Raw genomic sequence first — 23,435 nt, 5'->3', positions numbered from 1 at the left:
TTAATAGTAAATCTAATAACCACATTTGCTGATATTCTTACATGTGTGGTATTTTTCTCACAGCATGAAGTGATACAGACACGGCTGCTCAGCAAGCTTTTCCTTTCGCAGCTCTCCAGAGGATGTGATTGGACGGCGAGGCAGCCAATAGGAAGCAAGAGCAGCAGGTTATTTGAACTCTCCTCACACTGGAGCAGCTAAACCAGACAACATTCTCTTATTTTGCAAACATTATCCTCTCATCAGCAAGTGTGAGACCGCCATCATCTGTCTGCTCCTTCGCTCAGCCTCTTCCTCTTGGTTTCAGGGAGCTCTGACGCAACACCAGGGAAACTTCTCCTCCTTTTATTCTTTACTTTTTTGGTCAAGGATGGGAACCGCCTGCATCTGCTTTCATACGGACGTCTACTGATGCACCTGTTGATTGGGGAAACTCTCGAGGGTGTGAGAATGAACAAAGCTGCCGTGAGGAAGACTGATGCTCTCCTTCATTTGGAGGAGAACAGAGGAGAAGAGGATCTGAGCCCACTGAGCTGTGTGGACATGAGTGGAAGCAGCTTAGCAGAGGCTCAGAACACAGACTTACTGCAGAGCCAGGAGGCGACTGAGAACAGCTCTCCTATCAAGTACAGAAGATACGGGTACGCCCCTTTTACTCATGATGGAAATATGTGGTAACTGTTTGCACGGCATGAGAAATGTTGAAATTCTGTCAAAATACAGTAATCTAAAACAATATGACATACTATATGACATACTGTGTGAGCTTATTGATCTGTGTATGTGCAGAAAAGTAGATATAAGTCTTTAAAAGACAACAAACAACTACAACAAATTTTGTAACATGATCAACTGATAAACTAGTGATCAATTCTTCCTTTAGCACCCAAATTCCAACCTCAGGAATTTTGATATTTGTATTACTTGACCAAACATTTGTTCAAGTTATACTTTTGCTACACTGTATCTTTCTTTCTTTCTTTCTTTCTTTCTTTCTTTCTTACTACTAACAATCTTTACTTTGCATACTTGAATACATCTTGTTTCACACTTTCACTTTAGAAAAACTAGTTTAAAACACTTCTATGTTGTGGTATTATTATTGTTTACTTAAGTAAACGATCTGAGGAGGTTGACCTTTGACTCCCGCAGGTCTCGTTTGGGAGGGGTCAAAGTTCGCCATAAGAGGCAGGTGTTGCAGGACATGGCCCGTCCGCTGAAACATTGGCTGTACAAACACCGGGACAACCCGTACCCCACCAAGACAGAGAAGGTGCTGCTGGCCCTCGGCTCTCACATGACTCTAGTGCAGGTGAGATGAGTTTGTGTTCATGTTTATGTTGAATGAGTGAATGAGTGAATGAGTGGAGAAGCTTACATACAGATGCTTGTCTGTGCAGGTTTCAAACTGGTTCGCCAACGCCCGGCGGAGGCTGAAGAACACGGTGAGGCAGCCCGACCTAAGCTGGGCCCTGAGGATCAAACTGTACAATAAATACATCCAGGGCAACGCGGAGAGGCTCAGCGTGTGCAGCGACGACACCAACTCAGACGGTGAGAGGGAGCAGAACTCTTGAACCATCTGAAGTGGTTAACTAACTATCTATCTATCTATTTTTTGGACTGTAAATTATACTTTTTGTTCCTACATTATTCTTTACTCATATTTGAATCTGTTATTTTGTTTATACAAATTTGATTTAGACAATTAATCAATTAATAATTAGTTAATAATCTGTTTTTAAAGTACAAAGTCCTTTAAACCTTTCTATCAGTGTGGAATCTTCTAGAATCAGGAGTTATTTTCTTGATTGTCTAAAAGTCCAAACACTGGCATTATGTTTGGGCTTACTCAGGCATTGCCATTTGATTTTGTTATGTTTACTGTGTTTAGATGAAGAACAAACTCCCATCAGCCAGTCAGACTTTGGCAGGTCATCGTCTCACAAGGGTGCACTTGAGAAACAGGGCAGTGTCCTCGCACTGGCCGACTCTGCCAACAGCGATGACAGCGTATCGCCTCCGTCCAAGTACAAGAGCAGTTTACTGAATCGGTATCTGAATGACACCCTGCGGCACATGATGGCGGCAAAGTCCGACGGCATCACCAAAACCCGTAAGTGGAGGAACCACTCCGCGTCCTTCAGCTCCAACGACTGTGACGAAGATGTGGTCTCTCCGGCATCGTCTTCTGAAATGGAGACCAACTTTGGAATCTACCACATGGGTGAGAGATTTTTGTCTCTGTCCAGTGCATCAACACAGATTAAAGAGGACACATCCTGCTTTTTATAGTGTAACATAGTATAGAGGTTGTGTTGCACCCTGTCAGCTGCCACGAAAACTTTTGATTGGTCCTTTACTTCTGTGACATCACCATGTAATGTGAGTTTACCCTTACACACCTGGTTAGACACAACCACCACTAAGAGTTTGGCTTCATCATCTGTGTGCTGCAGTCAGCTTCAGGTCTAACACAACTGGCCTATCAGAACTGAGTGGTCATTATGGGATGGAGCCTTAAAGATACAGCACCTACTTAAAGCTGCTTTGAACTCATTGCTCAGTTTGTATTTGCTGGCTTTTAGAGCTTGTATATCAAGTTGGTTGGTTGTTGGCAACACACTGGCTTTCTCCAGCTCAGATCTCAAATTTCCAGTTATTTCTTTGCAAAGTCTCCAACTTATCTTGACTCCCCTCCCTGCACCGTATTGTCTGGAGTGTGTTGGCATTCTCCACCGAGCACAGCTGCTCCTCCTTTCTGCTTTCTGGTTGTTTCACAATGCCGGCTGATGGAACTTACCAACAACTACCATCTCCGGTCTCCTGGCCCATGACATCACGTTTCCCTTTTCCCGCCAGACCCAAATGTTTTTTTAGTGCGAAGAAATTTGGGAAGCAGTTTTTCCAGCTGAGCACCAATGTTTTGAAGAGTTATCGATTTGATTCTAGCAACGGCCACATCTCTGACGGAAAGTACGGGGTCTCACCATGCACGGTGCTGCAGCGGCAAGGGAGAGTAGAAATGGATCAGAGTACACATGTTTCAAAATAGAAAACTAAATGACAGTAAGGAAATGGAAATCTGTATAATTTGCCCCCTTTAGAGTAATAAGATTATATTTTTTTCAGTGGAAAGTGACCGTCAGATTAACACATCTGCTCTTGATAGTCATGGAAATACAAAAACAGGAAAATATGTTCAAAGACTGACAGTATTATTAATGAAACACCCAGTATCATGGCAACAAACATCAAGCCTTCAGATTTAACACATAGGAAGCAGAGTGAAAGGTGTATAAAGTGATAATACATCCTGTCAGCAGAAATCGGCTCATTTCCTAATTGTAGATTTATGTTTACTGTGAGAGAAAATGACAGTTTAACTACCCAGCATCCCCTTGGTTCACTTCTAATTGAGCAGAGAAAGCAGGGAGAGGCACACGTGGCTCCTCTATGATTCCTGACATTAATAAACCTCTGGCATCCAATTGAAAGCCAGAAGCTCAGCTAGATTTAATTATGAAGTTAGAGAAGAGAAGCTGGAAGAGGCTGTGACACCTGGGTGCCCCCTCAGACCTTTAGGGAACTCAGCACACCGTCAAGCCTCAAATCTGCCACGGTCCACCAGCCCGAGCCTTTACAAACATTACTAATAAGGACTCATGCAGACGCTAAAATCCCTCATTTTAAAAATTGGATGGGGCTCGAGCTGGCTGCTGCCGCCGCACACCGCAAATATGATTTCCATATACGAGAATGTGCCATTTGTTCCGCTTCAGCCTCTTGCCATAGTGGAAATGTCCAGTCCAGTCTCAAGGACAATTACAGAATGTCTGAGACTTTATTCTTCCCAGGGTGAGAAGTGGAAATCTCTGCCAAATGTAGGAACAGAGACTTCAGCCCGTAAGGCGATGAAGACTTCTCTCACAGTGACTATCAGAGCTGTCAATCATCCACACACAGAGACAGACAAAGCTGAGCCGCTTCACTAATGTCTTTTTGATTTCCCCCATCAGTAGGCTCAGTGTGTACGTTTGCTTCCTGGACTTGTGTGTTTTGGCTTTGCGACGCTCCCAAGTGTTACTTTCTCGTTCAAAATATATCTGCATTTCATAATAAAAGCACGGAAGGCACTGTGAGAGCACGGCCCATAAGTTGCCTCCTTTTATTAAATAAGACATGTTTGAAGTTTATTTTTACTGTTTTGGAACATTTAGGGACAATGTCTTGGACAAATGCAAAGCTGAGTCTCTGATGAAGGAAGTTTTTCTGTGGATTTTTTCCACCTGATATTCTTTTTTGTTGAATCTGCCTTAAACACTGTGGAAGTCATTTTTGCAATTTTGTAACATTTCATTCAGGAAAGGTGTATTTTTCAGCTTAATTAAAAAAATGCTAATTCTAAAAAAAGATTCTCTCATAACAATCTTTATCAGAACAAGAGGATTCTTTGCTAATTTCCGATTCTTGACAATTTTCAGTTCAAATTAAGGAAAACAAAAACAACCCAAAATTATTATAATCCAGAAAATCAGAGGAAAAACATCTAGAAATGAACTCCTGATCTAAAACAAACTCTAAATTACAGAGATAAAATTTCTAGAAAAGTACGAATGTATCAAAAGTAATGTAATGATTCTACAAATTAACTAATTGACTAAAAGAAAGTCTCAAAAATGTTTAAACTTTATAGGAAACTCTCCCACACTTTCACTGTCATGTGATCAAGTCGCCAACTCACACTTGAATCGTCAACAGCAGACGAAATGAAAACAGTGTTTAGTCATTTTCATTTGTTGTTTATGAGCTTGGCTGTTGAGATTTTCACAACCAAAAAAAAAACTGTTCTTCCTGTCTAGTAACAGATTTTTTCTTTTTAATAGCTTTTATGAGAAGGAGAAATTCACTGAACGTATAAAAAACGACTTTAGACCTCAGACAGTTTAATTTGCAGGTCTCAGGTTAACGTTTACCTGATTTATAGTTTCAGACTGCTAATTTATCCAACTGCTGATATTTTACAATCTGTAAATCCCTTTACGTTAAAGGGAATCCTTCCAAACCTTTTTTTAAAAGTATTTCTCTGAATAAAAGTAATTCGCAATTACTTCATATTTTTTATATACTATAGCTAATCACTCTCGCTCTCAAACCTAAACCTGGAGTTTTTGGACATTTCATCACACTGTGTGGAGTTGCTGCTGAAATGTTTACACAGAACCTTAATGTCTCCCTGGTGGTCATATTAAGGGTGTTTGTAATCCAGTATGGTTCCTCTGTGGAGGTGAAGTGGAAAGTCAATGCTGCCAGATTCATGACAAGAACTAACACCATTAACACGTTTATACTCGGCCCGGGAGGCGGCTAAAACAGCCACTAAAGCTAAAGCCGTCGACTAATAAGTGGAGCCATACGGTGTCTTACAAGGACACTTTAAACATATCAGTGTACTGGTGTAGTATACATTGAGATACATGTTGCTATTCAATGTATTAGGATAGAAAATACCAAAAACGACCTTGATATTCACACAATAACACGTCATCCTCTTATCAGCTTCATATTCAGGCTGCTGGGTCATAAATGTGACTGGAATCCTGTTTTATTGGACGCAGAGTGAAGAAAAACACATCTTGATAAATACCTCGCTCGCTTTTCCACTCGTGTTGTTTCGAATACAAACAGAACACGCTGAGGGGAGAGACGCTCTGAGGAACCAAGGTGCTGCGCTGGTTTCCTCAAATCACTCCTGACACAAGGGAATCTGAACACAGAACAGCAGAGGCTTATATTAACTAATACACTATGAAGGGATTTCACTGAGATACACATTTACTGTGTGTGTGTGTTACATGTTACAAGCTCAAAAGTGCTAAAACATGAAATACCTGCTTGAGATTCCTCCACATTTTTAAACAATAATGGAGGACAGGAGCTCTGACATATTTCTGCAGCATAATAAACACACATAACAATTATTAAAGGGGACATAATATACGGATTTCAATGTTCTTATTTTCATTTAGGGCGTATTTTTGAAACAAGAATGCTTTAATGTGCAAAAAACACATTGATCCACTTATACGTTCCACAGCTGTGCACACCAGTTGAAAAACAAGCAGCTTGAGTTACTGTCTCTTTAAGGCCGCCTCCCATCACGCTCTGCTCTGCTCTGATTGGTTATCAGGCCTCAGCAGGCGACGCCCACAGACTCGCTGGTGTCTCTAATCAGGTGTGCAAACAGGTGAACTCTCCAATTGTTACATGTCAATTTATGCAAGTTACAAAAGTGGAGGACCAATCAAAACGCAGCTTTCAGGGCGGTCGAAGACCCATAAAGTGAGGAAAAAAATAAGAAAGAGCATAATAGCGCAATATTTTCCCTTCTGTCACTCATTTTCTTAATTAGCATTTTTGTGATTCCAACTCACCACCAAACTAAAAACACAGATATTCATCCATGTTTGTTCAGACTTTGATTGACCCATTGGCGTGTTTGAACTTTGATACACTATAAATGTCTCAGTATACATCATATCTCACTTTAAGCCTTCCAAGGTTTTGTTGTGCTTGGTTCCCCTGTAAAGTTGGGACTTGCCAGAGGTAAAACAAATAAGCGATAAATACACCAGAGGAAGTTCTGTTCTTGGCAGCGTGTGCGTGTGGGCAGTGCAAGAGAGAGAAACGCTCAGGGACGTCCAGGAGCAAGAAAAAGCGAAAAAGGAGAAAATGATTTACTATCAACAAGTAGTTGGTCTTGGCTCAAGCCTGGGTGAAGAAATCAGAGGCAGGGATGTTCCGAGTTGTCAGCAGTGAAACGCAGCATTCTGTTCGTTCCACCGTCGCTCTCTAATTTCGCTGTCTGTTACTTTAAAGATAGATTGTTTTTGACTAACCCCAAATTAAAAAACGGGATAAAATGTTCTTGACTCAAAGCAACAAACCGCAAACACAAATTGTGCAATTATTACTCTTCTGACTTGTATTCCTCCTGCTTCTAAAAGCTGCGGAGTTAAGTTTAATTTCATTACAACATGCTTAGAGACAGGCAGAGAGCTTTTATAGTCAGACTCTCTACCTGCAGTGCAAATCATGTAAACTCAAGTATTGGCAATCAAATCCTAACGCAAGCCACAAATCAATAATGGAAAGTTCCAAACTTTGAGTCATAATGAGGCTCTTTACCAAATGTATGTAAAGTTTGTGTTGCAGATCAATGTTGGATGCTCTTTGAATTTCCAAAACTGATTATAACAACTTTCTTTTTTGATTGATTGATTCAATTTGTATAATTGTATCATTGAAGTAAACAAACTTTAATCATAAAGCAAACTGTAGTAGAAGAGCTTTACAGATGGAGGAGAGGAGAGAGGCAGAGGGAAGAAAAGGAACCAGCAAGAAAATGTATATAGACATAGAAATACTGGAGAGAAAATATGAAACTAGAAAAACGACATGTATAAACCACAAATAATGAAATAAAATGATAAAAATCACCAAAATGCCACATTTTTAGAGGGTTTTCTGCATTTCTGAAGGATCTTAGGGCAAAGTTAAGACATTTAAAGACCAAAGAAATTATACCAAAATTACACCTACAATCACAACTCATAAGCTTTTTTGTGTACTAATATTTTTTACATTTTCTTTATCACAAAAATGTAACAAACAAATGATAAAACAAACAATAAACTCCCAACCCAGCTTCTATTATAACCCATGTGTTTATAGATCATTTACCTTCTACTTCTTCACTTTGTGGCTCAATAAAATGACAAGATGATAAAAATGAGACACATAAGTTATGACCTTTTTTTTGTTTTTTACCAATAACATGCCTGTGTGTTGTTCCAATCGTTCACATGTACATATTTACACACAGGTCACATCCCATCCACAATCATTGACCTCAACAGTGTTTTGGCTACGTTGACGTTCGGCTCTAGATGTTCCTATAAAAGTTTCGTAGCAGTAACGTTGTGATGCGTAATGTTAGGTTCAAGTTTATTTTACCACACGTGGTTCATCCTCTGACAGCTTGTTTGGGTTAGCTGCTTGAGACCTGACAATTTCACGTCAACGAAGGATCAGGGGGAGTACCGGGTGGGAGGGAGGGGCCATGCCAGAGCGCTCAATCACCACTAACAAACACACACACACACACACACACACACACATTCACAGCAGAGTTTGACAGTTATAAGCCAATTTCTTTTTTTCACTCGTGTAAAAGTTCCACCACAAACTACCTGCTAGCTGTCAGGAAACAAACAGGTGATTGAAGGACTTATACAGCGGCATTAAGACTTTAAATTCAACTAAATGAATACTAATGTTGTGGAACAATTAAGATTTTTGTTGATATTGTCTCAGCTTTGTTTGTACTTCAGTGTCACAATGCCATTTTGAAAAGTAAAAGAAAAGAAAGGAAAATATATCTAAGAGTTTATTCTTGTCTAAAGAAAAAGAGGAAAACTTAAAATGTTGTATCGAGTTCCAGGCATTTCACATTCAATTTCAAATTCTTCCAAACTGGCAACCCAGGGGTAAAATCACTTCTTTTACTCTGAATACTACAGTTTGCTGCTCAGTCATGCAGAGTTCTGGCGCTCGCCAACTCTTCTGCCGTTTGTTAAGATGGATGACACTGCTCAGACAGCGAAGAAAGCAGGGAAGCTCACGGGGGAGGAATGACAAACAGTGAAGTAACATTACAGGTTTTCAGCTTAGGGAAGGTGAAAACACAGCGTCTGCCCTCATGACACGAGGCAGATATCAGATTTTTCCCTCTAAAGCACAAGAGAAACATTGTGTCGCATTTATTTTGGCTGCAGCGACTAAGCAAAGCCAGACTGCAGCACTTCAAGTCAGTCGAGCCTCTCACTGGAAAACACATCCAAAGAGACACACTGACAAATACACACGATTCACACAATAATGCTATGGATCACGTATGTCTATCATGGCCTCATGCAGTTAAAGAATGTATTATAAAGTATTGTATTCATGGGAAACTTCTCTCTCTTACAGATGCAGTGGACTATTCTGCCACTAAGTAAGTGCAATTATTTACTTCTGCATCTCCAATCACACCAACTTTGCACTTTTCAACTCTCCTCATCTTGAAAAGTAATCCGACTCATGATTTCACTTGGAAGTTGTTCTTGTAATTGAGACATCATCCCCAGTTAATCCCTATTAAACTCTTTTACAAAACAGATCCAAGCAAATTGACAATTTCTGCTCTGGATTTGCCTGAATTGCTCTTTGGCTGATTGTTTTTAGCAGATCTTTTATTCAGGCACTAGGTATTGAATGACACGTTACACACACAGCTGCTTTCCCTTTTTAATCCTGGATGGCGTTCACAGTGACCAGCAGCAGCAGCGAGGCCAGCAGCAGAGGAGAGGTGACCAAGGCTGGAGGGAGATCCATGCCGCAGTGGCTCTCACCAGCTTGGCTCAGGGGCAGAGTTGCGCCGCAGACCCCGGCAGCTTAACGGTGCCCGTCGCCCGAGAGCCCGCCGCCATGACGAGGGCAGCTATCATAAGCAGGATCTGCGCCACGGGGCCCACGTCTGCTACCAGGCTTCACTGCGCCGCCGGCCCCACTCTCACCAGCCGGATCATCCAGAAATCATCTCATATCTCTGAAATCCAGACGGTCAAAGTTGCTCTGACGAACAGCGTGTAAGGCCTTTAATACGAGCCTCTGGTCAGTCCATGTACAGTCCAAACACCTTTTCCTACATCATCTTTGGTTTGTTAAAGCTTTAAACTGAAGTGGATTCAAATCATTTTTTCCACATCAAGTGAAATTAAAGGGATATTACAGCAAAATTCAAACTAGGTCATTGAAATGGTTTTTACAGTCACTTGTGGGATTCTGGAGATATTTGCCATTCACCAGGTCTGTAAGGCTTTGCATGGAACCTTATCCATCCATGTTGCTATGTCTTCTACAGCGAAAGGATAGAAGTTAGGTCCAAACACAGGCTTTCTGAAGGCAAGGTCCCATTCTACAGACCTCGTAAATGAATGTCAGATATCTCTCGAAAGCTATAATTTCCTCTTGTATACAGCATGTATTACATTTTCCATACATTTGTCAATATTGAGTATTGTGTATAGATTGGTGAGGGGAAAAAGGAATCAAATCCATTTCAGAGTACGGCTGTAATGAACTGAAATGATGAAATTTTGTAATGTTGATAAAACTGTTTTATATTGTAAAATGTCAAGAAATACCTTAAAATAGTTGAATATTTTCTACAGTTGTTGCTTTTGTTCATATCTCCTTCCTGTTGCCCTCTGTGTTAGTAAGTTATATTAACTTTCATGAGACTGGATCATCATCCAATGAGAACTCTGACAGCAGCTATCTGAATAAACCCAATGTGAAACCTGTTCCCTCTTTTGTGTCGTCAGTGGTTTCTCAAACTGTGGTACGTTGTATCGCTGGTGGGTAAGGGGTCTTTACGGGTCCACTCCATTCCTCCAAAACCTGGCCTGAGATTCTGAATCAGTTTGGGTCCAAGATGCATTCAGAGTAATCAGGTCCCTTGGTATTGCCACTGGTCTGTGTGCCAATATGTCAGTGTTGGCTCTCTCTCTCTCTCTCTTTTTGGGTCAACCGTGTTTTTGGATCGGGTCTGATTATCCTGGAGTCTATTTTTGGGTCCGGTGCCTTATTTTGAAAATGAATTCATGCTTGATTTAGCAGTCAACAACTGAGAGAGACTGAAAACAAAACTGTCACTTCCTTCTCTTCCTATTACCGAGCTAGTGCACAGTCTGGGTCACGGTCCGGGAACCTGGATGTCCCCTTTATCATGCGTTTGCTCACTGTTACCAGGAATTGCAATTTTATGATGGTTTTCCTTTGAGTTGGTGGCTTGTTGATGAGGTGATTCTGTTCATTTACAACATATCTTTGGTGTTTGTGGCTACGGGCCCATGAAAGATGAAAGCTTTTAGGTTAATAATGACTAACTAACACACCACCATCCATACGATGACGGAGACAACCGGCCTTCATCTGGTTTAGATGTTAAAAATGCCAAATGAGGTCTGAATGAGGAATTTTCTGACCTCAATTCAGGGTTCAACCGCCAAAATGTCTATTATTGGAAATAGAGAGAACATGATAAACCTCGGGAGAATGTCTGCTACTTTGCCTCTGAGGAAAATCATCTGTGGGGAGCATCCTGTTCCATCTGGGGATGTCCTGACACCGAACATAAGCTTGTAATCATAACTGTCTTCTGGGATGAATCCTATGAAACAGGCATAACAGGTTTTTTCCACCCGGGTCCCAATTTTGGTGAGTTTTGTCACATTTTGGTGCACAGAATGTTTTCAGTTGTACAGTACATCAGGCTAGTCACGGACACAGTATTACGGAAAGAGCACCTCATTCCCGTTGTTCCTGTAAACCTGCCTCCTATTATTACACAGGCTTGTACCAGCATGGAAACACTGCGGCACCTCTCAAGCGGCAATGAAACAACAGTTGGTCTGGAGTAACGCTTTTTATTTCAGGTTGAAACAATACCAATGTTACTGGAACATAACACTAGCAAATGCTATTCAACATTAAGGCATCAAATTCGGATTCGGAGTCAAACAGAAAACAAACACTGGAACAAAAAAAATGGAGAAAACAAAGATCAACCAAAGAGGGAAACAAACTGGAATCAAACAACAAACTATACTGAAGACGTATTTGCTGCTTAAGTTCGTGGAGCGTGCAGAAGCTCGCAGGAATGCTCTCAGACCGCAATACGTCTCCAATCAACACTACAATGGACCGATACACAACCACACAAACACCGGCTCAATCAATTGGAGGAAGAGAGCTTAACACCCCAATTTCCAATCAACCAACACGTCAGAGCACGGAGAACCCCCTGCGAGTAAAAGGGCAAGATTGTATAGCGAGAGCTCTTAACGCTGTAAACCTCGAGAACACCGTGGTCCAAACCAAACGTGTGCCACCGAGACCATCAAGTTTGTACGCAGGAAGAGGAAAGTGTCCAGCAGGAAGTCCATTCATCTGAAAGAAACCATACAGAACCCCAACATTTAACTATCAAATAAGTGGGTTAACAGGGGAAAGAAGCTGGAGTCAGTAACCCGGGTCCATAATGAAAAAGTCTGCTACAGGAGCGTTCACAGTGATTTGGCGCTCACTGAAATCCTCTACTGAAGCAATGTGGTTTAACTTCGTACTATATAGGATGTAGCTCACAAAACGGTACATTAGGAGGGGGGGGAAATATAGAGAAGCTTTCAATATTGATTATATTTAATCATTGCGAATTAAAGTTGACAAGCTATATGGTGTAACCTACAAATTGGTTGAAGTTAGAGCCGCTATGCCATTAACCTGATGCCTTAATGTACAGCAGAATGATCGCTGCACATATGAGAAACTCAAAACAGACGTGCGCTTGCCTGACATTTACTCGCCACGTTAATTTTAAAACACTTTACTTCCGTAGACGGGCCGTTATTTTACACAATGTTTGCATCAGGGTGACACACACGTGTGATGGTTGAGAAGCGAGTGTGCAAAAAACAGCAAAAGTCAAGTTAGGCCAACTGAGATAGGTGCTTATCTCTTTTCTTCTGGGTTTCTGGTCCGTGGTCGTTCTTACTGGGTTGGTGTGTGTGTGTTTTTTTTTTTTGACATTGTCCAGTTTCACGGTATGGAGCAGTACCCGCCGCAGGCCCTGCCGCTCTGCAGGTCCTGCTCCCCTAGGCGGACCCTCTGGGGCTGACTGTCGCTCTGCCAAAGCCCTGGAGTCTGGAGGATCTTCTCCACCAGCTCCTCAAAGGCACACTGGACGCCGTCTTTGGTCTTTGCGCTGGCCTCTGTACAAAAGAGGGAAAGGAGGTTGGCAAGAGTCACAGAACAACAAGCGTTCTTTTAAATACAAAACAAGGCTCCTTTTTTGTTTTTACTTACAGGACTACTAAAGATAGAGATGCCAAAATGTCCTTGTTGACAAATATGACATCAACACAATAAATGACTTCATTTAAGAAGCAGGAGACGTTTGAGTGGAAACAAGACATCCACACACACACAGGATTAAATCCATGACATCGTCTTGCCCAGCCTGTTTCAAAACCCCTTAATTTAGCCATTCTAAAATGGAAACTCTACCGAAACCTTAACCTAATTTCCCAGAGAGGGCCAGCAGAGTGGAGCTGGGGAATCAGGAACACGTGTAGACATGGATTTGATAAATGAAAGTCTGCTAGATTGTAATCATGTTGCATTTCTGCTCTTTCAGTCAGATGCGGACAGTAAAGACTCCAAACGTACCAAAGCCGTATAAATGATGCAACAAACCCAAACTAAAAGACATGCAGAGTGATTTCTTGACTTGTTCCAAATGCGCAATAACTGCAGCTCTGCCTTTTTCAGTTCAGGAGTTCTGTTTTATAGCTGTATAAGACGTTATTATGAATTTAAACGACAGTGTTTGGTTTTTACCGTGACGTTGATACATACCAATAAAAAGCATGGAGTGTTTCCGAGCAAATTTCAAGCCTTCGTTTCGGTCCACGTCTCGGTTGTCCTGAAAAACCAGACACACATCTTCTAATCCCACATTGGTAAGTGGAACACACAATTAAGTGTAGTAAAAAAAGGCAGCAACACCCAGTGGCTGGCAGGAATCCTGGTGCTCTATGTGGTATTTTTTAGAAAAGTAAGAGGAATTTTCATGGCCCAAATTCACATTAAACCCCATTGATGAAATGTGGAATTAGCAGCTGGGTCTGTTAAGTAGATGAACAACTGGTTCTGTTCTGTTGGGTCTGGCTACTCTACAGTACAGTGTGCTCGTAAATTATGTTTGTACTCAAGTAACAAAAGGACGGTTGTTTGTTTGTTTTGAATGCACAGCTTAATCTTACACGGCCAAGTTGGGTCAGCAGTTTGATATCCTGAAAATCTTACATAAACTGTATAATAATGTCAAAGGTTACAGACTCACCATATCGATTTTGTTCCCTACAAGCATCTTTACCATGTCGTTGCGTGTTGAATAGGTCTCCAGTTCGTTAAGCCAGTTTTCCAGCTTTGTAAAAGTGTCACGCTTTGTGACATCATACACTTTAAAACGCACAAAAAAGGGGAAAATGTTTCATGTGAATACTGTGATTGAATTTTGAAAGAAATGAATACTGCAACACTGTCACGTTCCTGTAGTTCTATATTTACAACAGCAGCAGAAAAATAAGCTTATATTTCTGGGTCAATAGTGTAAAATGGATCAGTGCTTACCAAGTATGACACCCTGGGCACCGCGGTAGTAGCTGGGCGTCAGGGTGCGAAATCTTTCCTGTCCAGCAGTGTCCTGCAAAAATAAAGACAGAAGCAAAGGACGATGATACTAAATCCAGACCAAAATCTCACTGCAAAGGTTCAAATGTAGCTGCTTTAGTTGACTTATGGAGGATACAATCAGTGTACCCCAAATTCATTGCACATGCAGGTTAATGGAAAATTAAGGTGATGATGTAGTATTTAAAAAAAGGGTTCAGTACACAGGAAGTCAGTCAGAGATCAGGAAGACAGACATCAGGCCAGGAGAAGGCAAACGGTCCAGTGGCCTTTACTACTCATGCAAATCTCATGCAAATCTCCCTGAAACTTGCTGATAATCTATGTAACATTTTACTAAGCGACTTAAGAGGATTGCCTGGATGTCCGTGTTGCTCTGTGTGGGTCTCTTTCTGAGAGAGGACCCAGCTGATAAAGGTCAATTCTGACTCTGAACTGGGACTTGAAGGAAGTGGAAAACTCCATCCTTCACGCTGTTGCCCCCTTGTGGTAGGACGTGGTACTTCGACATGTTTTTCATTACTTCCTGCAACAGCTCGGCTATTTAAACAAAGGTGGCACGTGGCAGGACCAAAAGTATGTGGACATCTAAACATTACATCTGTGTGTCACGCTCCAACGCCTCATTCCCAAACTTTGTTTCTCCCTAAAGATTTTGGAACACGGTGGAGTTAATTCCACTTTGTCATAAGAGCATTAGTGAGGCCTGAATCTCAGTCTGCATCCTGATTATTCCCCTACAGTGCTGTATTGTTGACCCAGGTGTCCACATACTTTTGGCCCTGTTGTATATAAACACTTGACTTGACTTACCCATATTGCAAGCTTGGCTTTGTTCCCATCTATGGCGATTGTCTTTACTTTGAAGTCCACACCTGATCAAGTATAAGAGAAATGAACAGAGATGTGGTCTGGAGAGTCAGTTTCTGCGTGTGAAGTGAGCGTGTGTGCTTGTGTGTGTATGAGAGAGTGTGTTTACCTATAGTCGCCGTCTGCTCTGGATCGAATGTATCCTCTGTGAACCTCAACAGGAGACTGTTAGGAGAAATAAAGTGAAATAAATACAAAATAAGCAATACAAAGGTTGAAGCGACAAAGGACTCTCTGGGATGATTCTCAAAGGTGTGGCCTCAAATAACAAATAGGTGGAATTGAGACTGAACTTGACACAATTAAACAGCCTTGCAACTTGACTCAATACAAAGGCGTGTGACTTAACTTGCTATTGAGACTTTTACCATTCTACAAATCATAATATGACACAGAATTCAAGGTTTCGGGTCTTGGACTTATATTGGACATGGATATTGACTTGTGACTTGAAGGACAAGACTAGAAACTGACTTGTGCCTTGCAAAACAATGCCTTTGTCCCAGCTTCCTCAGTGAGGTTCTGATGTTTACTAACCACCAGCAACACACTTAAGTTGCTGTAACAAATAACAACGTACTACGACATTACCCGAAATTGCCTATGTGACCTTATATACTAACGCGGTCTCTTCAAATTCAATAAATAGATTAATTAAGTTGTACTAAATTGGAAGAACAGCTGCAACGGCAGCGACGAACAGCTGCTTCTAGCATTACGCAACAACCAGAACGTCAACATGACAACAAGCTAGCCCGTTAGCTACTGTACAAAAGCGACATACCTGGACTTCCCGACTCCACTTTCGCCTATAATCAACAATTTCAGAGTGGTCAGCACGTCTTCGTCCATATTTCTATAGGAGATAGTTTGACTTGAACTTGGCGACGAGATTTGCGACAAACTTTACTTGTTTTGAAGACAGCAAGAGGCTAGCGGCTCCGGTGACAGCCTGCTGTTTGACGTAACTTCCGGCTGACCTGTCACCGTGACGCCACGTTCTTAGTATCATCGCCATTAATAATAATACCCATAATAACAACAACAATAATAACACTAATAATTACCATAATAATAATAATATCCATGATAATGATAATAATAATGCCAACGGTTACAAATGGTATCTAAATGTAAAATAAATAAAAATGAAGTGAAGTGATAAACTGATCAATTAAGATGTGCATGTCTTAACGGATAACTTACCAGAGGTTATCTGTTCGTTTCCTCCACTGTTTCATTGTAGTTTGCATTTGAAACACTATCAAACTTTTATACACTTACCATACAAAGAAGAGTTCAGCCATGTTTCCTGTTTACATTTGTTAATTTGGTTGAAAATGTCTTGAAAATGGAATGGAATGCAGAACTTGTTAATGACAAGCATTTTATGGAACTTAAGAACAACTTGTTTTCAGGGCAGTTTGTGTTTGTGTTATTTCTGTCAACCTCAAGCTTTGGAACTTTGACACTGCTCACTTTCATACACTATTAAAGAACAAAAACTATAAAAAGTGCAATTTTCCAGGAGCTGCTTTGCTTTTCATAATAAAACTGTCATATGTCAGCTTCCTTATGACATGACTCAAAGTTCATCTTCTATGTTCATAGTGCATGACACATTATTATATATCCCATGACATAGCAACCAGCATCACCAGATGGCAACTATCTTTTATAGCATGGTTAGTTAAAGCCATTACCACGCCATGCCAACAGCTCCTTGGCACACTCTTACCAGGTTAATCATTTCCCAAAAAGTAAAAACAAAGCTGATCATAAAAACAAAACAAGTTACAGCCTCAGTCACAACCATACTTTTATTTTTCTTCCTATTACATTCCCATTATTTCATGCATATCTATTCAGTCATTGGATTTCCTCTTTGGTGTGTCACTCATTATGTGTACATGCATTCAATATCATATAATATTACGTGTTTGCTACAAAGGCAACAATTCAAAAAGGTAGTTTGTTTCTTGTGTAAATACGTGCCGAACTCCTGTTTCTCACGAAATGCCTGAATACATGGATTTACAATCACAAAGATATGATGTGCTACTTAAAAGAATCATACTCAGCTGAATGATAATGTTTAGTACAGTGACTTAATGATTGTCTAAATTAGCAGGAACTAAACCTGCTGTTGCTAAGTTATTGCTGCATGGTTGATATATGATGCTGTCGTGCATGACTGGACTGGCGTTGCTCCTACTTCGAGGTTAATATGACATCGGAATACTTAAGAAAAAGACAGTAGTCATTATCTGATAAGGTGAAAAATCACTGTAATCAATCAGATATTAAAAGGCTGGTCTGCATTGTAAAGTGGTGGCAGGATGTTCTAAAGAACCTAAGAGAGATACTATGTTACTAATGCTACTCCCTTGAAGAAGACGTGTTGTGTTATGTATTCACTATATTTGAGACTAAGAATTGAAATAAAAGTGACATTGTTTAATTTTAATTCCAGTGTCCTATATATATAATATCCGGATCCTCTTATGTGATTATTGCAAACAACTTGTCATATTTTTCATTATTAATCTCCTGGGTAAGTGTAGAGATGAGGGCTATATTCTGCCCTTCATACACACTGGAAAGAGACTGTGCAGCATGTTAACACTGTAAAAATCTGAGATCGCTGAGGTTTATTTCAGGATTTCCATGAATTTAATCAACTTGTTTTCGGCATTTACTAGAAATGGACCTGGAAAACATCACAGAACAAGGCAGCACGCTTGCAGTGGAATCAAGAAAAGGATACTTGATACCAGAAAAGTCTTCTAGTATGTTGTTGTATCTCATTATACACCTGATGCTATTTGGGGAGCATTAGATTGTTAAGTCTTCAAAATTGATTCAAGGTTCTTTGTTGTTAAGGACTTGGCAGAGTCATTATTTGTTTTTGTTTGCAGTGCAGCTTCACAAAAGATACATGTAATTACATTTAAAATTGGAAAAAAGACCAATTTAGTGTAGCAATTGCAAAGAATATTTTTTTGCAATCACTACAAATGTGGCTGCAGGTTTGAGGCTTTTTCATTTGACACATGTGTAAATACATTGTCTGTGAGTTTACCCTCAGGCAGAAGTGCAGGGTTAGAACCCTTTGTATTGTCTCAATTGATTGACATTCTTCCGACAACACATCTTTGTTCTGTGGCTGCTCTCACCTTCTTCACTTGATAGTTATATCTTTAACTATGGCCGGGAAAGCCCAGAGGGTGACGGAACAAGGAAACTGATAACAATGATTTGCATTTAGTTGGAAAGCGATCAGCCATATAACACCTGTAAATCATTGAAATGGATTGATACGTACAGGAAGGGCGTATCTAGCTAGACATGAGGGAGCTGTAAAAGATTGCGCAGGACAGTAAAAGCAGCAGTGGAGCAGTGGTGGGCACAGAGGACTGTACACGCTCTCAGCTGTGGACTCTGCTCAAGCTTTCAGCTACAGATCTTTCGTTTTAGTGAGGGAATTTTACTTTCTGCAGCCATGGTTTCATGTCAAACAGACTGCATAGTGAAACCCTTATGCTTCTTCTTTGAGAAGATGGGTCGCTTCATTGGAAATTATCCCTGGTGGTTCCTGATCATCCCTCTTATCATCTCCGCTGGTCTGGGAAGTGGATTTTACTTTCTGAATGACAGGATGGCAAACAGTATCCAAGAGCAGTTCACACCAATTAATGGACCGGCAAAGGCTGAGAGAAAATACTTTGAAGAAACCTTCCCAGGAAATGCCTCCATGTTTTCCAATATACGGATGACCACGGATGGGAATTATGGAACTTTCATTGCTACAGAGATCCCAGACATCCTGACAGTTGAATCAGTTCAGGCCATCCTCGACTTGAATCGGAAAATTTGGGATATGGAAGTGAAGTTAGACGACAAATCCTTCAAGTACGCAGATATTTGTGCTATAGTGAATAAAACGTGCTTCACTAACGCCATACTAGATATTATTGACTACAATGCCACTCTAACAGACAAAGTCAATCTGACGTATCCTTGGTATCCGGTCAACATTCCAATATATTTCTTTTTGGGGAGTGTTACATTGGAAAAGGACAGTTCGAAAGTTGCTAGTGCTGAAGCCCTACAGCTTCATTACTATTTACAAGAGAACGACGAAACAAAACAAAAAACAGACCTTTGGATGGAAAGCTTCATAGATTTGATGTCAAAGGAACCACTACCTTCTATGCCGGTACAGTGAATTTTAACACTTAAAAAACTTTTTCTAACAATTGTGCTCTGTCTATCTAAGTGTTTCATGTTTTTGCAGGTGTCGTTCTCCACCTCCATGTCTATGCAGTTGGAGTTTGAGAAATCCCCGGGTGCTGTCATCTCTCTATTCTCCATAACCTATACCGTTGCCATCACATTTTCAATTATATCATGTTGGAGGTTGGTTAAACTTCTGCTACACCAACAAGTGAACACGTCATGTTGTTATTTCCATTGATGCGGTCTCCAGTCACAGGACATATTTTAGACTTTGACCCGAGGCACGAATCTGACTTGACACTTATGTATGTATATAGCTACCTTTTCCAAACCGATAGTCACAGAGTCACATCTACCTTAGTTCATCTGTAAAAACAAATATTAAGAACACCACAATTTTGTCAAATCCTTGTACTTATCCTTAACCTAATTTTTTTGTAGAGTGCATTACTTGTTTTGAATTCAAACCTCAAAGTTCAGGCATTGTGTCTTGACTTATGACTTGCCTGTCTTTACTTGGGACTTGCCCTGAGACTTGTAAAATAACGATTTGGTCGGATGTAAATTCACAACACTTCTATATAAAACAGTTAGTCAGAATTTGCTGGATTGAATTGGGATGTTTGTTTGTCCTGTTTGGAAATGAAAGAGCAGCTTTCAGGGTGGCAAATGAAAGACAAATCCAGTGGAAAGTGAAACTGTACGATTAGTAATTTAAAAACAACAAGCTTTTTTTCATTTAGGAACTGAATGGCACTGTTTGATCTTTATTTGTCTAGGCTGGACAACGTGCAGAATAAGGTGTGGGTGGCGAACTGTGGAGTCTTCTGCACAGGCCTGTCTATCCTCGCTGGGTTTGGCTCTCTTTTGTTTCTGGGCCAGCCATTTGTCATGACAGTGGCATCCTGTCCTTTCATGATATTGGGTAAGTAATGTTAGTGAAGTAAAGTCTCAAATTAAGACTGACAACTTCAACGCAAAACACAAGTCTGAAAGGAGTTGCAAGTTCTAAATATGTCATAATAATGTTGCATACAAAATCCAATTGCAGGGTAATAATTAATTTGCAGTGTACACAAGCCGTGTACTTGTGAGATGAACTATATAGTTTAATTAAAATAAACATAGATATGACTATAAATCTTAATATGTGAATGATCTTGTCTTTTTTAATCTTTGGGTGGCTGAAGGCATTAAGATTTTCTAAGTCAAATACTCAAGTCCGAGCAAAGTCACAAGTCACATGACTCTACGCCACAACACTGAATGTCTGAGATCATCGTCGATCTCATTATGTTGATAATGAACCAGGAAACTACTGCATACAGGACAGAAAGTCATTTATTGCAGGATCAATAAAGTCAGTAGTCATGTTGAACATTTTGTAGATAAACAAATTGGCCTAACTGAATTTGGCAATAATAATCATAAAATGTATTCTTAGCAAAGATTCTGTATGACATGCCAGTATCATGACTTGTGTTATTATGTATATGTAAATTATTATGACTTCTCCTGCACTAGGTATTGGACTTGATGATATGTTCATCATGATCTCCTGCTGGGAGAGGAGTGCAAACACTTCAGAGAAATGTTCCAGTGCCAAGGGTGAGGAAGGTGAGGGCCCCTTTTCAATACCCAGTGCAAAATCAGTCAAGCATAAGTCCAGAAACAGGATCCAGAACAATACAGGAGAGTCCTCCAATTCTTCCAAGTTCCAGAACAACTTTTCACAACATTCCAGCATCCAGGGTAAGGTAGGACAACCTTCCAATGTTGGCCGTCCCTGTTCAATATCCAGGGAAACATCTTTCAAAAAGGAAATGCCCAGAACCAGGATCCAGAGCAATGACCAGGACAATATACAAGAGAATTCCGGCAACCATGGTATGGTAGGACAACCTTCCAATATCAAGGGAAAATTTTCAATACCCAAGGCAACATGTCAGATCAATGGTCGGACACTCAACAGCAGCTTCCAGAGTCAGGGGACCTATCCAACATCCCAGACCTCGTTCCACGGCAACATCCAGGAGAGCATTCCGGAACAAGTAAGCTACATCGAGGACGATACGGGAGAATCTTCAGACATCAAGAGCAAGGTTTCTTTGAGGCTGGGTCGGACCTACAAGGAAGCTGCCGTTTCCATCACGATTACCAGCCTGACCGACGCACTGGCTTTGTTCCTGGGTTACCTCTCGCAGTTTGGCTCAGTCCAGTCCTTCTGCCTCTACGCTGGAGTCTGCGTCGTTTTCTGCTATTTACTCAACATCACTGTCCTGGGTGCTTTCATGGCTTTGAATGGACGGAGGGAAGAAGCAAATAAGCACTGGTTCACGTGCGCCAAGGTCTCAGGGAATCAAACATCAAAAGCCTCAAAAACATCCGCTTCTGGAACAGAGGAAGTCCATCCCATGAGCAGATTCTTTGAAAAATACTATGGCCCATTTCTGACAAACCCTTGGGTGAAAGCTTGCGTAATGGTTTTGTATGTTGGGTATTTAGCTGCCAGTATCTATGGTTGCACAAATTTAAAGGAGGGACTTGACACTAGCAATCTGGCTTTGGATGATTCTTACTTAATTAATTACTACGACGACCAGAAGGAGCACTTTTCTGAATACAGCCTGAATGCAATGGTGGCAGTGAAGGAGAAGTTTCCGTACTGGAACGAGATTGACAAACTCAAATTATGCATCGCAGATTTTGAACGCCTCACTTATGTCACCAATAACACAATAGCATGGTTCCTTTCCTACCAAGAGTACGCACATGGCAATAAACAAGACATAAGTACTGAAGTGTTTTTCCTGGAGCATTTGCCGCAATTCCTAAATGACGTGCCGATGTTCCGTCAAGACATCAACATGAGCGAAAATACGATCATGGCATCTCGATTTTTCATCCAGACACTCAACAATGTCTCGACGAAGGATATGCTGCTTGGACTTCGGAAAACAGCAGATGAATGTTCAATTCCTCTTCTTGTTTACCACCCCGCTTTCATCTACTTTGACCAGTATACAGTAATAGCTGCTAGAACCATTGAAACCATGATATTAGCCACAGGTGCGATGCTGGTGGTCTCACTCCTCCTGATACCCAATCCCATTTGTTCCCTTTGGGTGGCATTTGCAATTGCCTCAGTCATTGTTGGTGTGACAGGATTCATGGTTATGTGGGATGTCAGCCTGGATTCTATATCCATGATCAATTTGATCATGTGCATCGGTTTCTCTGTAGATTTCTCAGCACACATGTCTTATGCGTTTGTCTCCAGTGAAAAGGAAACGGCCAATGACAAAGCTAAAGACGCATTAGCCCATTTAGGTTATCCTGTACTGCAAGGAGCAGTGTCCACCATTTTGGGAGTCGTGGTGCTCGCTTCATCTGCGAGTTACATCTTCAGGACGTTCTTCAAGATCATGTTTCTCGTGATTGCCTTTGGTTTGGTCCATGGGATAGTGTTTATTCCAGTGTTTCTGATGCTTTTTGGGTCCTGCAATCTGGGATGTAAATCATGTTGAACAAATGTTTAACTAAGATTTCATAGTTAGAATCATTTGACTTGTTTTTAGTTTTGTGTATTTGTTAAACCAAAGAATATAATGTGCTGTCAAATAATGTAAATATGCTGTAGTTGCCTGCATTTGTAATCAATTCATGTATTTGTAATGTCCTCTACATTTTGCACATTTGTAAGATTAAGTTCAGTAAAATCTGTCCACTCACGTGAAACCACTGGTCGGCGTCTGAATTTTGTTTGATGTTGAATAAGAATAGATGGGCTTTGGGATTCCCCTGGAGTCCACATTGGTAAATCACCAGTTCCTGCAGAAATGACAATAAAGATGAACAGAATTTAGCATGGCTCAATGTAATATCACACCCGGAAATTTTGTTTGGCAAAAATTATTATTTATACGCATCAATGCATTAGAATTTAGCAAAGAAGAGGTGCTGCT

General features: G+C 40.7%; 3 protein-coding genes across 3 annotated transcripts; 2 read left to right on the top strand and 1 right to left on the bottom strand.

Annotated features, from left to right (window-relative positions):
• The first annotated feature begins 411 nt into the window (after positions 1 to 411).
• Positions 412 to 10,409, top strand: LOC143010157 (homeobox protein Mohawk-like). The gene is made up of 6 exons (XM_076162358.1): positions 412 to 641; positions 1,153 to 1,312; positions 1,401 to 1,554; positions 1,895 to 2,227; positions 9,034 to 9,058; positions 9,375 to 10,409. The coding sequence occupies exons 1-6, from the start codon at positions 412 to 414 to the stop codon at positions 9,694 to 9,696; spliced, it is 1,224 nt and encodes a 407-aa protein (XP_076018473.1). The 3' UTR covers positions 9,697 to 10,409.
• A 1,109-nt stretch (positions 10,410 to 11,518) lies between these two features.
• On the bottom strand, positions 11,519 to 16,201 carry LOC143010158 (ras-related protein Rab-18-B). Its single transcript, XM_076162360.1, has 7 exons — positions 16,016 to 16,201; positions 15,341 to 15,396; positions 15,175 to 15,236; positions 14,302 to 14,374; positions 14,012 to 14,130; positions 13,525 to 13,591; positions 11,519 to 12,878 (listed from the first exon to the last, which is right to left on the bottom strand). The coding sequence occupies exons 1-7, from the start codon at positions 16,081 to 16,083 to the stop codon at positions 12,706 to 12,708; spliced, it is 618 nt and encodes a 205-aa protein (XP_076018475.1). The 5' UTR covers positions 16,084 to 16,201; the 3' UTR covers positions 11,519 to 12,705.
• A 2,417-nt stretch (positions 16,202 to 18,618) lies between these two features.
• On the top strand, positions 18,619 to 23,208 carry ptchd3b (patched domain containing 3b). The gene is made up of 4 exons (XM_076162102.1): positions 18,619 to 19,450; positions 19,529 to 19,650; positions 20,250 to 20,395; positions 20,995 to 23,208. Exons 1-4 carry the CDS (start codon positions 18,734 to 18,736, stop codon positions 22,995 to 22,997), a joined length of 2,988 nt encoding a protein of 995 aa, XP_076018217.1. The 5' UTR covers positions 18,619 to 18,733; the 3' UTR covers positions 22,998 to 23,208.
• Positions 23,209 to 23,435: the final 227 nt, after the last annotated feature.

The sequence above is a fragment of the Genypterus blacodes genome, unplaced genomic scaffold, assembly GCF_046128005.1.
Source record: "Genypterus blacodes isolate CSIRO-AG114 ecotype Tasmania unplaced genomic scaffold, CSIRO-AGI_Gbla_v1 ptg000120l_1, whole genome shotgun sequence".
In the NCBI taxonomy this organism is placed as follows: domain Eukaryota; kingdom Metazoa; phylum Chordata; class Actinopteri; order Ophidiiformes; family Ophidiidae; genus Genypterus; species Genypterus blacodes.
The sequence above is the reverse complement of the archived record's forward strand: the minus strand, read 5'-3'. Positions and strand labels throughout refer to the sequence as shown.

Bases quoted from the DNA above. Each gene is read 5' to 3' on its own strand.
- LOC143010157 (XM_076162358.1), top strand. From the start codon at position 412: ATGCACCTGTTGATTGGGGAAACTCTCGAGGGTGTGAGAATGAACAAA. The intron at 642-1,152 runs GTACGCCCCTTT...TGACTCCCGCAG, and splicing joins ATCAAGTACAGAAGATACGG to GTCTCGTTTGGGAGGGGTCA. The intron at 1,555-1,894 runs GTGAGAGGGAGC...TACTGTGTTTAG, and splicing joins CGACGACACCAACTCAGACG to ATGAAGAACAAACTCCCATC.
- LOC143010158 (XM_076162360.1), bottom strand. From the start codon at position 16,083: ATGGACGAAGACGTGCTGACCACTCTGAAATTGTTGATTATAGGCGAA. The intron at 15,397-16,015 runs GTATGTCGCTTT...TTCTCCTAACAG, and splicing joins AGTGGAGTCGGGAAGTCCAG to TCTCCTGTTGAGGTTCACAG. The intron at 13,592-14,011 runs GTGAGTCTGTAA...CTGGTTTTTCAG, and splicing joins TAGGGAACAAAATCGATATG to GACAACCGAGACGTGGACCG.
- ptchd3b (XM_076162102.1), top strand. From the start codon at position 18,734: ATGGTTTCATGTCAAACAGACTGCATAGTGAAACCCTTATGCTTCTTC. The intron at 19,451-19,528 runs GTACAGTGAATT...ATGTTTTTGCAG, and splicing joins AACCACTACCTTCTATGCCG to GTGTCGTTCTCCACCTCCAT. The intron at 20,396-20,994 runs GTAAGTAATGTT...CTCCTGCACTAG, and splicing joins CTGTCCTTTCATGATATTGG to GTATTGGACTTGATGATATG.